Here is a 14,525-nt window from a genome sequence, read left to right as displayed (position 1 = left end):
GGTTAGTCCCTATTAATTATCTTTCCTCAAGTATAGGCCACATTTTCTTATTTCTTCTTATCTAGTAATTTTGGACTGGACCTTGGACCTTATTAATGAAATGTTACAGTGACTCTGGAGTCGCTCAAGTTCCTCTGAAGATCTTCCATTTTGGTTTGTGTGTTTTAGCAGGCAGGTGGCTGAGTTCAGTCCCAAACTCTGAAATCTCAGAGAACATAATGTAATATGCCTTTTTCCTTCAAGCAAAGCAAGTCTGAGACACAGTAGTACTAATAAGGCATTATAGAATTCTATTCTATAGAATTTCTATAGCCTTCTATAGAAGTTCTATTAGCCTTGGTCTGGATGCATGGAATCTGTGCTGTGTGTTGTTCAAGGGTTGGCCAGATTTAAGCAAAGTTTATACGCTGAACGTGGAACATCTTCACGTTTCGGCTCTCGTGGCTTTCGTATTCTGTCCCCTGGCTCTTCAAGCCAATACGATGACAGGTTCTGCCAGGGGTTTAGCCACTCATCAAGGCACCACTGGGGCCTTCCCTCAGGTGAAACCTGTAATCAACAGGAATCTCACCCAGGATCATTCTTTCCTTCCAGCTGCTGCCTTCTCTTCCACTCTCTAGTGCCTTTAGGCTGTGTGTGTGTGTGTGTGTGTGTGTGTGTGTGTAGTCGAGAGTTTATAGTTGTGTTTGCAGAATGGTTGTCCAACAGGATCTACTCGGCCATCACTAAAAGCAGAACTCCTGCTGTAGGCTTTTTAAATTGATATTCTATGTCTGAAAACTGAAGATATCCAGTTTTAAGCATTCTTTTCTATTCCCAACTTACTAAGAATTTTTATAATGAATTTATGCGGAATTCTGTCAAACCACTCTTCTCCTTCCCCATGCTACCCCTGCTATCCTGGGGGACTGAATCATTGACCTTGGGCAACCCAGTAGGCTTCTTTAATTCCTGCCCCACCCATGCAGGTTGTTGTGTTTCCCAAAAAGATAATTAAGAGTGAAAAAGAACATTCCACTTTTGAGAAATTCTTCAGATTAGTTGTTGAATGTTGGCATTCTTTCTTGTTTACCTGCTTTATTTATTCTGTATCTTACGATTTTATGCTTTGGGATATAGTTCTTAATTCCATCAGTTCACTAGATTTTGGAGTGAAGATGAAAAATATTCCCTGTTTCAACCAGAAGTAGATAGGTACTATTATTATTGTCCCCATTACAAAGATGAGGAAATGAACAGTTAAAGAGGTCATGTGACCTGATATTGTCCTACAGTAAGAGGCAGAGCCAAGATTAGAACCTAGATCTTTCTGGAGCCCACGTTTGGTTGTAAAACGGGTCCAAGTGGAGAATTAATAAGCAACAAGGTTAGAAAAGTAAGGTGGGGACATATCTGGCAGGGCCTTGAATGCCAAGAGATGGCGTTCTCAGTCTTTCCTAAAATCATCATGTGTTGAATACCAAAGGCTGAGCTAAAAGATACAAAGAGGAGTAAGACACGTAAAGTGCCTCAGCCTGGGGTTCGCACTGCCTGAGGTACAGGCATGTAAAGAGACCATGCAACAAATGGTATCATGACAACGTGAACAAAGAACCTGAGCAGCTTCACACCTGATTTAGAAGGTTATGATCTAAGGAAGGTAAGGCATTTCAGAGCCGGGGCTGAACTTGCCAGACATCCCTTCACATTGCTAAATTCTACAGCAACTTGTGTGTGTATGTTCAAAAATCTGAAATGAGCTTTCTCCTCTGCCTTATAATCTAAGGAATTCTTTATCACTGTAAAAATCTCAGGGAGAGTTTGTATCCAGACGAACAAGGTCAGGGCATACTTTCCTTATCATAAAGTGTTGTTGTTTTTTTTAAAGATTTGATTTATTTATTTATTCATGAGAGAGAGAGAGAGAGAGAGAGAGACAGAGGGAGAAGCAGGCTCCCAAGGAGCAGGGAGCCCGATGTGGGACCCGATCCCAGGACTCTGGGATCATGACCTGAGCTGAAGGCAGACGCTTAACCATCTGAGCCACTGAGGCGCCCTATCATAAAGTGTTTTAATATAACTGTTCACTGGTAATATTTCAGTTCTGTGTTAAAATGTCTGCTGTGGAGGGAATCTGTACATCAGGAAGCCCAGCCATTGACCACCAGGGCAGCAGTCCCTCCAGATGTCTGTCCCAGAGAGTAGAAGCTTCCTCCAGTCATCTGGTGACCTTCACTGTGCTTCCCCTGGAAATTGGCCTCCACAACATCAACTTTTCACTGGAGACTTCACTTGGAAAAGAAATCTTAGTAAAAACATTACGAGTGGTGGTAAGAAAAATATGCTTTTTTTCTGATTCTTTTTAAAAACACCTTTTTCACAGGTGAAGGTGAAGAGTATACTTAGCATGGTAACTAGTGTATGGAAGTGTCAAGTCACTATATTGTACACCTGAAACTAATATAACACTGTGTATTGATTATAATGGAATTAAAATTTAAAAAAAGAAAGAAAGAGAAAGAACAATAACACTTTTTTCATTCTGAAAAACAAGATGTCAGCAGCTTATCATTAAGTAGATCAGAAAAAGAACACAGAGAAAAATAATATAAATGTCAATGTAACAAAATGCTAACATTTGAAGGAAACTGGGTAGAGGTTATCTCAGATTTTTTTTTTGTACTGTTCTTACAACTTTTCTTTCAGTCTGACATTATGTTTTAAAAATTTAAATAAGACAATGGTACTTACTTACTGTATATGTATATTGTATATGGAATAATGAAAAACCACAGAGAAGAAAATTAAAATCACTGATAACTCCCACACCCAAAGATACCGAACTGCGACAATTTGGTGTATATATATACATATATACAGCCTTCCAAGATTTTCCCCCTAACACATTCAAAAGACATGTCTTGAAATCGATGTGCCAGACATTAGGCAGGTACTGGATTTCCAACAATAAATAAGACACTGCCCATGCATTTACAGTTTAGAATTTATAGTCTAAAAAAATGTCCCATTTACAAATGAGTAAACAGACTAAAAAGGGAAGAAAACTATCATTTATTAAGTACTATTTACCCACATAGGCCGTTGAGTGTTTTCTTGTTATCTTACTAAGGTTGAGATTCTTGCCAAGAGGCACATGGCTAATTAATGACAGAACTGGGCCTTCTTAGGTCTTCACTCTCTGACCTCTGTTTTCAGCCATGAAATCACTTCAGTAGACATGTACTGACTTACTTTGTGTAAGGCATGTCCTATGCATCCTTGCATGGTGGTTCCATGCACAGACTCTGGAGACAGGCTGCCTGGGTTTGAATCCTGGCTCCACCACTTCCTAGCAGTGTGACATTGGATACGTTTCTTGATTTCTCTATGTGTTCTTTTCCTCATCTATCAAATGGGAGTAATAATAGTTTCTACTTCATAGAGTATTTTTTTAGGTTAAACGAGCTAATACATACAAAGCACTTAGATCAATTACCTGGCTTATAATAACTTCTATTTAAGTATTTGCTCTGGTTATTATGCAAGTAGCCAGAGAATCTTATTCTTCCATGTAGGGATATAAATATTTACACATATTTTGCCTTTTAAAAAAAGAATTTTTCAATTAGAAAGTCTTTAAGTTGATCCAAGAATTCAGGTCACATAAATTTAATTATATTCTTTCGTCATTTGAATGGGGCAGCTGAAATCCAGTGAACAAATTAAGGCTCCACTGAGGGAGTTAAATTTAATTATATTCTTGACAATGTTTTCTCCCTTTTTAGCCGGAAGGTGTCAAAAAGGAAAGTTATGCTGGTGTTACTCTGGACCCAAGGGGTATTTATGGTAGGCAAAATGATTTTGTATTTGTATGTCTTCTTTTGCTCTAGAAATTAAAGTGTCTAGGTAACCTGAAATACTGTTTTTCAAAATGTCAATTGTCTGGAATAAGAAATATCCACTTCTTAGTTCATTGACAGTCTTAATAGCATATGTTGTATTGTAACCTGCATGGGTTTAGAATAAAGAAAAAGAATTCCATTAATTTTAAGTGCAAAGCATTGAGATAGTAATAATTGCATGACTTCTCTTCAATAGTAGTCATTTTTTATCCATCACAATAATAATTTATAATATTTTCTTATAGAACCATCAATCCCAAAGAACACTTAAGAAAAAGTCATTTCCATACTTCTTTAAGACGCAGTATTTGAAAACACAATAATGCTGATTAGTCACTTAACTAACCCATTCCTCATTGTTCCTACTCCCCTGCTTTTACCCTTCAATAAAGATATTCTGAATCTTCTCACAGTTAGAATTTTGTGAAAATCCAAGCATTTAATCAAGGCCCATACATATATATATATATATATATATATATATATATATATATATATATATGCGAAATTTAGAATGTGTTCAACTAACAATTCTTTTCAACAACAAAAAAAGGTAGCCTGCCACAGTTCTTATTAAATGGTTAAAATTTACCTTATTATTGCATTGAATAATTTTTCTTTGTTTTCAGTGACAGAGCAGTGAGGAAAAAAGTTTACTTATAAATCAAGACCCTATACTCAGAGAGCCATTTCCTCTGGGCAAGCAAAGAATTCAGACCTTTACCTTTACATCAGCTGAGTACCCTCAGCTAAGGATGACTTCAACAGGGTAACAGAAAGAAAAATCCATCCTAGATGCATATATCCAGATGCTTCCTTTTTTTAAAATTTTATCTTCACACATATCTTCTTCCAGCCTGTCTGTTGTGAAGGATCTGTGGGGAGAGATATTACAAATTCTGAGGTTTGGGGCCTCATACAGTTACATCAGGCCTCAGAGCCACTGTGTCCTTTTTTTCTTCCCGTTTACCCTTGTGCCTCCTATCCTGACATTACTTCAAACTGATTTCCAAAGTGGTCCTGTCTTGTACATCCCAGGGGTAGACATCAGGGCCACACGATGGGAATGATCTTTCATCTGGGAATAAGTCGCTCGATCAAAGATCTTGGTGAAAAAAATAGTAATATTAAATTCTATGCCTCTTTCCAATCTTGCCGTATGACTTTTCTCCTTATCCTTTTAGACAACTTAGATTTAGGTACTTTGTTACTTTCTAGAGGGTACTTAGGTACTTTGTTACTTTCTAGAGGGCTAAATAGGGTAAAGATGACAATTAATTCTGTCCAGTGAGTTTGGAGAGTTTATGAAATACTTCCAATATTTATATGTTGGAATTGCTATACCAATATGATACTTTATAGAATTCCATTTTTTTTATGTTTTGTGTCTATTTTTTTTAAATTGTGATATATAAAAATATTTTATTTATTTATTTATTTTTATTTTGTGTGTGTGTGTGTGGATATGTTTTTGGTTTTTTTTAGATTTTTTTATTGTTATGTTAATCACCATATATTACATAATTTGTTTTGGTGTACTGTTCCATGCTTCATTGTTTGTTCATAATACCCAGTGCTCCATGCAGAATGTGCCCTCCTCAATACCCATCACCAGGCTAACCCATCCCCCCACCCTCCTCCCCTCCAGAAACCTCAGTTTGTTTTTCAGAGTCCATCATCTCTCCTGGTTCGTCTCCCCCTCTGACTTACTCCCCTTCATTCTTCCTCTCCTGCTATCTTCTTTTTCTTTTTTCTTAAAATATGTTGCGTTATTTGTTTCAGAAGTACAGATCTGTGATTCAACAGTCTTACACAATTCACAGCGCTCACCGTAGCACATATCTTCCCCAACGTCCATCACCCAGCCACTCCATCCCTCCCACCCCCGACCACTCCAGCAACCCTCAGTTTGTTCCTGAGATTAAGAATTCCTCATATCAGTGAGGTCATATGATACATGTCTTTCTCTGATTGACTTATTTCACTCAGCATAACACCCTCCAGTTCCATCCACGTCTTTGCAAATGGCAAGATCTCATTTCTTTTGATGGCTACATAATATTCCATTGTGTATATATACCACATCTTCTTTATCCATTCATCTGTCGATGGACATCTTGGCTCTTTCCACAGTTTGGCTATTGTGGACATTGCTGCTATAAACATTGGGGTGCACATACCCCTTCGGGTCCCTACATTTGTATCTTTGGGGTAAATACCCAGAAGTGCAATTGCTGGATCGACTGGCAGCTCTAATTTCAACTGTTTGAGGAACCTCCATACTGTTTTCCAGAGGGGTTGCACCAGCTTGCATTCCCACCAACAGTGTAGGAGGGTTCCCCTTTCTCCACATCCCCGCCAACATCTGTCGTTCCCTGACTTGTTCATTTTAGCCATTCTGACGGGTGTGAGGTGGTATCTCATTGAGGTTTTGATTTGGATTTCCCTGATGCCGAGCGATGTTGAGCACTTTTTCATGTGCCTGTTGGCCATTTGGATGTCTTCTTTGGAAAAATGTCTGTTCATGTCTTCTGCCCATTTCTTGATTGGATTATTTGTTCTTTGGGTGTTGAGTTTGATAAGTTCTTTATAGATTTTGGATACTAGCCCTTTCTCTGATATGTCATTTGCAAATATTTTCTCCCATTCTGTCGGTTGTCTTTTGGTTTTGTGGACTGTTTCTTTTGCTGTGCAAAAGCTTTTTATCTTGATGAAATCCCAATAGTTCATTTTTGCCCTGGCTTCCTGTGCCTTTGGTGATGTTTCTAGGAAGAAGTTGCTGCGACTGAGGTCGAAGAGGTTGCTACCTGTGTTCTCTTTTAGGATTTGGATGAACTCCTGTCTCACGTTTAGGTCTTTCAACCATTTGGAGTCTATTTTTGTGTGTGGTGTAAGGAAATGGTCCAGTTTCATTCTTCTGCATGTGGCTGTCCAATTTTCCCAACACCATTTGTTGAAGAGACTGTCTTTTTTCCGCTGGACATTCTTTCCTGCTTTGTCAAAGATAAGTTGACCATAGAGTTGAGGGTCCATTTCTGGGCTCTCAATTCTGTTCCATTGATCTATGTGTCTGTTCTTGTGCCAGTACCATACTGTCTTGATGATGACAGCTTTGTAATAGAGCTGGAAGTCCGGAATTGTGATGCCGCCGGCTTTGCTTTTCTTTTTCAATATTCCTCTGGCTATTCGGGGTCTCTTCTGGTTCCATACAAATTTTAGGATTATTTGTTCCATTTCTTTGAAAAAAGTGGATGGTATTTTGATGGGGATTGCATTGAATGTGTAGATTGCTCTAGGTAGCATTGACATCTTCACAATGTTGGTTCTCCCAATCCATGAGCATGGAACGTTTTTCCATTTCTTTGTGTCTTCTTCAATTTCTTTCCTGAGTATTTTATAGTTTTCTGAGTACAGATCCTTTGCCTCTTTGGTTAAATTTATTCCTAGATATCTTATGGTTTTGGGTGCAATTGTGAATGGGATCGACTCCTTGATTTGTCTCTCTTCTGTCTTGTTGTTGGTGTATAGGAATGCCACTGATTTCTGTGCATTGATTTTATAGCCTGCTACTTGGCTGAATTCTTGTATGAGTTCTAGCAGTTTTGGGGTGGAGTCTTTTGGGTTTTCCACATAAAGTATCATATCATCTGCAAAGAGTGAGAGTTTGACTTCCTCTTTGCCGATTTGGATGCCTTTGATTTCTTTTTGTTGTCTGATTGCTGTGGCTAGGACTTCTAATACTATGTTGAATAGCGCAGTGGTGAGACTGGACATCCCTGCCTCGTTCCTGACCTTAGGGGAAAAGCTCTCAGATTTTCCCCATTGAGAATGATATTCGCTGTAGGTTTTTCGTAGATGGCTTTTATGATATTGAGGTATGTACCCTCTATCCCTATACTCTGAAGAGTTTTGATCAAGAAAGGATGCTGTACTTTGTCAAATGCTTTTTCTGCATCTATTGAGAGGATCATATGATTCTTGTTCTTTCTTTTGTTAATGTATTGTATCACGTTGATTGATTTGCAGATGTTGAACCAACCTTGCAGCCCAGGGATAAATCCCACTTGGTCGTGGTGAATAATCCTTTTAATGTACTGTTGGATCTTATTGGCTAGTATTTTGGTGAGAATTTTTGCATCCATGTTCATCAAGGATATTGGTCTGTAATTCTCCTTTTTGATGGGATCTTTGTCTGGTTTTGGGATCAAGGTAATGGTGGCCTCATAAAATGAATTTGGAAGTTTTCCTTCCATTTCTATTTTTTGGAACAGTTTCAGGAGAATAGGTATTAATTCTTCTTTAAATGTTTGATAGAATTCCCCTGGGAAGCCATCTGGCCCTGGGCTTTTGTTTCTTGGGAGATTTTTGATGACTGCTTCAATTTCCTTAGTGGTTATAGGTCTGTTCAGGTTTTCTATTTCTTCCTGGTTCAGTTTTGGTAGTTGATACATCTCTAGGAATGCACCCATTTCTTCCAGGTTATCTAATTTGCTGGCATAGAGTTGCTCATAATATGTTCTTATAATTGTTTGTATTTCTTTGGTGTTGGTTGTGATCTCTCCTCTTTCATTCATGATTTTGTTGATTTGGGTCATTTCTCTTTTCTTTTTGATGAGTCTGGTCAGGGGTTTATCAATCTTGTTAATTCTTTCAAAGAACCAGCTCCTAGTTTCGTTGATCTGTTCTACTGTTCTTTTGGTTTCTAGTTCATTGATTTCTGCTCTGATCTTTATGATTTCTCTTCTCCTGCTGGGTTTAGGCTTTATTTGCTGTTCTTTCTCCAGCTCCTTTAGGTGTAGGGTTAGATTGTGTATTTGAGACCTTTCTTGTTTCTTGAGAAAGGCTTGTATTGCTATACAATATATATACTTTCGTCTCAGGACTGCCTTTGCTGTATCCCAAAGATTTTGGACAGTTGTGTTTTCATTTTCATTGGTTTCCATGAATTTTTTTTAATTCTTCTTTAATTTCCTGGTTGACCCATTCATTCTTTAGTAGGATGCTCTTTAGCCTCCATGTATTTGAGTTCTTTCCGACTTTCCTCTTGTGATTGAGTTCTAGTTTCAAAGCATTGTGGTATGAAAATATGCAGGGAATGATCCCAATCTTTTGGTACCGGTTGAGACCTGATTTGTGACCTAGGATGTGATCAATTCTGGAGAATGTTCCATGGGCACTAGAGAAGAATGTGTATTCCGTTGCTTTGGGATGGAATGTTCTGAATATGTCTGTGAAGTCCATTTGGTCCAGTGTGTCATTTAAAGTCTTTATTTCCTTGTTGATCTTTTGCTTAGATGATCTGTCCATTTCAGTCAGGGGGGTGTTAAAGTCCCCCACTATTATTGTATTGTTGTCAATGTGTTTCTTTGCTTTTGTTATTAATTGCCTTATATAATTGGCTGCTCCCATGTTCGGGGCATAGATATTTACAATTGTTAGATCTTCTTGTTGGACAGAACCTTTAAGTAGGATATAGTGTCCTTCCTCATCTCTTATTACAGTCTTTGTTTTAAAATCTAGTTTGTCTGATATAAGGATTGCCACCCCAGCTTTCTTTTGGTGTCCATTAGCATGGTAAATGGTTTTCCACCCCCTCACTTTCAATGTGGGGGTGTCTTTGGGTCTAAAATGAGTCTCTTGCAGACAGCATATCGATGGGTCTTGTTTTTTAATCCAATCTGATAGCCTGTGTCTTTTGATTGGGGCATTGAGCCCATTTACATTCAGGGTAACTATTGAAAGGTATGAATTTAGTGCCATTGTATTGCCTGTAAGGTGACTGTTACTGTATGTTGTCTGTGTTCCTTTCTGATCTTTGCTGCTTTTAGGCTCTCTCTTTGCTTAGAGGACCCCTTTCAATATTTCTTGGAGGGCTGGTTTCGTGTTTGCAAATTCCTTTAGTTTTTGTTTGTTCTGGAAGCTTTTTATCTCTCCTTCTATTTTCAATGACAGCCTAGCTGGATATAGTATTCTTGGCTGCATATTTTTCTCGTTTAGTGCTCTGAAGATATCTTGCCAGTCCTTTCTGGCCTGCCAGGTCTCTGTGGATAGGTCTGTTGCCAATCTAATATTTTTACCATTGTAGGTTACATATCTCTTCTCCCGAGCTGCTTTCAGGATTTTCTCTTTGTCTCTGAGACTCGTAAGTTTTACTATTAGATGTCGGGGTGTTGACCTATTTTTATTGATTTTGAGAGGGGTTCTCTGTGCCTCCTGGATTTTGATGCCTGTTTCCTTCCTCACATTAGGGAAGTTCTCTGCTATTATTTGCTCCAATATACCTTCTGCCCCTCTCTCTCTTTCTTCTTCTTCTGGGATCCCAATTATTCTAATGTTGTTTCGTCTTATCGAATCACTTATCTCTCGAATTCTGCCCTCGTGATCCTGTAGTTGTTTCTCCCTCTTTTTCTCAGCCTCTTTATTTTCCATCATTTGGTCTTCTATATCACTGATTCTCTCTTCTGCCTCATTTATCCTAGCAGTTAGTGCCCCCATTTTTGATTGCACCTCATCAATAGCCTTTTTGATTTCGACTTGGTTAGGTTTTAGTTCTTTTATTTCTCCAGAAAGGGTTTCTCTAATAACTTCCACGCTTTTTTCAAGCCCAGCTAGTATCTTTAAAGTCATGATTCTGAACTCTAGGTCTGACATCATACTAATGTCCGTATTGAGTAGGTCCCTGGCTGACGGTACTACCTCTTGTTCTTTTTGCTGAGGTGATTTTTTTCATCTTGTCATTTTGTCCAGAGGAGAATAGATGAATGAGAGAACAAAATGCTAACAGGTTTACAACGTCCCCAGCAAATATACTGTATACAAATCCGAATTGACCTGAAACCAGGGGAAAAGAGAGAGAAAGAAAGAAAAAAGAAAGAGAAAAGAAAAAAAAAAGAAAAAAAAAGATAAAAACAAAAACAGAACAATACAAAAAAAGCAGAATGTGATCAAATATGATCAGGCTAGTGCATAGATCAGTGCCACACACTAGATTTTGGGCGTATTTTGGTCTGTTAGAAAAAAGTGCCTCCTAAAATTTTAAAGGAAGAAAGACATATATGTACAAAATAAGGGTTGATACAATGAAGGGATAGAAGATGACTGTAAAGATGAAAATTATAAAAGATTTTATAAAAGGACTTGATAAGATAAGAAGTTGTTTGAAAAAAGAAAGAAGATTTAAAAAAAAAAAAGAAAAAAGGGAGAGAATGTGATCAGGCAGGAGACTAGAACAGAGCCATACACTAGTGATTTAGGGTATATTTTTATCTGTTAGAAGAAACTGTATCTCAAAATTTTAAAGAGAGAACAACTTTTATATATATGCCAAAAATAAGGGTAACTACTATGAAGGGATAAAATATGACTCTAAAAATGAAAAAAAAAATAAAAAATGTTTTTTTTTTAAAGAGATTGATAAGATGTTGGTTGAAAAAGGGAAAAAGAAAAAGAAAAAAAAAACAGTTAACAAAAATTAACTTTGATGAACTAATGAATCATGGTAAAAAAAAAGCCATGAATTCTATGTGCATTATTCCCCTAACGCTGGAGTTCTCCCGTTCCCCTTGATCGGTAAACTTGGTTTGGGCTTGCTGGCTGTTCGTGCTGATCTTCTGGGGGAGGGGCCTGTTGCTGTGGTTTCCAAATGTCTTTGCCGGAGGCTGAATTGCCCCACCCTTGTCAGTCTGGGCTAAGCAAGCTGCTCAGGTTTGCTCTCAGGAGCTTTTGTTCCCTGCAAGCTCTCCGTACAGCCTTGGAGGACCAGGGCAAAAATGGTGGCCTCCCAATCTCCACCCGGTGGAGCTGAGAACTCGGGGCCCCGCTCCTCAGTGCGCCCCCAGAGAAAAGCAGTCACTCCCTTGTCCCTGGTCTCCGGCCGCACTCCATGCTCACCGGGCTGTGACCGAGCGTTTGTATCTGTGGCACCCTACCCCGTGTGGAGTCTCCAAACCCAGCAGATCCCTGCGGTGCGTTCCCGCGCTGCTCCTCCCCGGGAAGGAAGGGGAGTCTCCCCAGATCTGCCGCCTGTTGGGTCCCTGCTGCAGGAGCAGTGGCCCGACCCGGCCGCGGATCACAGTTTATGGCAACCCCGAGCTGAGAGCCCGCGCCTCAGCTGGTCTCTGCAGCCGGCTTCCCCGCTCTGATACCTGGGAGCTCTGGCGCACTCAGGCTCCCCCGGTCTTTCTGTGACCCCGAGGGTCCTGAGACCCCACTGTCCCGCGAGGGTTCCACCCCCGCTTAGCCACTGCAGCGACGTCCCTCAGTGGAGCCGACTTCTAAAAGGTCCAATTTTGTGCTCCGCGGCTCTAGCACTTGCCAGAAGCGGCCAACGGAGGCCCCTCCCCCGCCGTCTATCCTCCCGAATATCGCCTCGGATTCACTTCTCTGCACGTCCTACCTTCCAGAAAGTGGTCGCTTCTCTGTTCAGATAGTTGTTGCTACTCTCCTCTTTGATCTCCTGTTGAGTTCGTAGGTGTTCAGAATGGTTTGATCCCTATTCAGCTGAATTCCTGAGACCAGACGAAATCTAGGTCTCCTACTCCTCCGCCATCTTGCTCCGCCGAATTCCATTTTTTTTTTTTAAACATTTTATTTATCTGACAGAGACAGTGAGAGCAGGAACACAAGCAGGGGGAGTGGGAGAGGGAGAAGCAGGCTCCCCGCTGAGCAGGGAGCCCGATGCGGGGCTCGATCCCAGGACCCCGGGATCATGACCTGAGCCGAAGGTAGACACTTAACAACTGAGCCACCCGGGCGCCCCTAAATTCCATTTTTTTTTAAAAAGGCCAAAATATATTTGGAAAAGTAAATGGACAATAACCTCACTGGAAATTTGAAAAAAAATATCAGTGAGGGAGAAGGAGGTATCAGAACAAATTGTAAAATAATAGGAATTAACATAGTGTGGCATCAGCTTAAAATGAGGACTAAATGTGGAAACTCAATCCAAGGAGCGCTCATCCTTGGTTCCTGCTTTCTCCCCCCCACAAGCCCTTTACCTCCAAATCTTTTCTTCTCTGGGCTGCAGGGAGTTCAGCTCCCCCCCCCCCCCCACTTCCTGGCACACCGAAGGGTCTGGGCAGGCCCCTCATGTTTTCTTCCCTCCCTTCATTCCTGAACCCTGCTCCTATTTCCCTTCCTTCAAATGCACCCACTCAGATCCCACTCTACCTCCTCTCTTTCTTCAGTTTTTATCTCAACGTTCTGTTTTAAAGATACACTCACTGCTTCTCACATAGTGTTTCAGAGTACAGTCCACCACACTTTTACTTATCCATCCTCTAGTGACAGATTCCCCACCACTGTGAGCAATGCTGCAGCGAACATCCTTATACATCTCCCTTTACAAATCTTTGCAGCATTTATCTGGACCATATATCTGGGAGTGCGACCGCGGTGGCAAAGGGCATACATACAATGAATATTATTTACTGCTGTCACACCGGTCTTCAGGATGGCTGTGCTAGTTACACATCCACCAGCACTGTGTGAGGGTTGTCATCTCTCTACATCCTCACTAGCACTTGGTATTATTACTGGCCTTTCTAAAATGTGCCATTTATGAGAGGCATAGGATGCCATCTCATTGTTTTAATTTGGATCCTTCTGATTACAAATGATTTTAAACATTTCTCCATATGAGCTTTCCGCTTGGCGGGAGGCCTGCTTCTCCCTCTCCCACTCCCCCTGCTTGTGTTCCTGCTCGTGCGCTCTCTCTCTCTCTGTCAAATAAATAAATAAAACCTTAAAAAAAATTTCTCCATATGCTTATTGGCCATTTGGGCTTCTCATCTGTGAATTGCCTATTCCTATCTTTTGCACTTTGTTCTATTTTTCCGTTTGGGTTTTCTTGTCTATTTCTTATTGATTTTTGTCTCTGGTGTACTCTCTTAAAAATATATTTATTTATTTGAGAATGAGAGAGTGCACGCGAATGAGAGGAAAAAGGGGCAGCGGGAGAGGGAGAGAATGTCCAGCAGACTCCCTGCTGAGCACAGAGTCCGGCGGCGGCAAGGCTCAATCTCATGACCCTGAGATCATGACCTGAGCAGAAATCAAGAGTCAGACTCTTAACTGACTGAGCCACCAAGGTGCCCCTCTGGTGTACTTTTTTTGAGCAATAATGAACCCTAGGGGGTTCTGAACAGGAGTCCTTTATTCTGATATAGTCAAATTCATTATAACTTTACTTTATAGCTATTATATATTTTTGGGGGTAATCTTTAAGAAGTGTTTCCCTGCTCTTAGTTCACAGAGATATTGTATATTTTATCCTATTGGTTTTACAGATTTGACTTCTAAATGATTTAGTCTCTCTGGCATCTACCTCTATATGTGATGTATTAATGAGTCTTTTATTTTTTATTTTTTTAAGATTTTATTTATTTACTTGTCGGAGAGAGAGTGAGCACAAGCAGGGGGAGCAGCAGGAAGCAGGAGAAGCGGGCTCCCCGCTGAGCAGGGAGCCTGATGAGGGGCTCAATCCCAGGACCCTGGGATCATGACCTGAGCTGAAGGCAGACACTTAACCAACTGAGCCACCCAAGCATTCCTTGATGTATCTTTTATCATGATTTCTGACAAGGAATAATATTGACTTCTCTTAGCTTTAGTTTTCTCTTCTGGACCTTTTCAATCTGGTAGCAG

General features: G+C 40.1%; 1 protein-coding gene across 1 annotated transcript in view; it reads left to right on the top strand.

Moving 5' to 3' along the window:
- The window catches only part of C5 (complement C5), a 93,944-nt gene that overhangs the window by 43,144 nt on the left and 36,275 nt on the right, over positions 1-14,525 (top strand). Inside the window, exons 21-22 of the mRNA XM_028107832.2 lie at positions 2,082-2,309; positions 3,765-3,825. Of these exons, the coding sequence (XP_027963633.1) occupies positions 2,082-2,309; positions 3,765-3,825 (289 nt within the window). The remainder of the gene's footprint in view (positions 1-2,081; positions 2,310-3,764; positions 3,826-14,525) is intronic.

Source organism: Eumetopias jubatus, unplaced genomic scaffold (assembly GCF_037043125.1).
Source record: "Eumetopias jubatus isolate StellerSeaLion01/CBP00866 unplaced genomic scaffold, mEumJub1_p1.0 scaffold_15, whole genome shotgun sequence".
Taxonomy (NCBI): Eukaryota; Metazoa; Chordata; class Mammalia; order Carnivora; family Otariidae; genus Eumetopias; species Eumetopias jubatus.
Note: the sequence above shows the minus strand (reverse complement) of the source record. Positions and strands in the feature narration are given on the sequence as shown.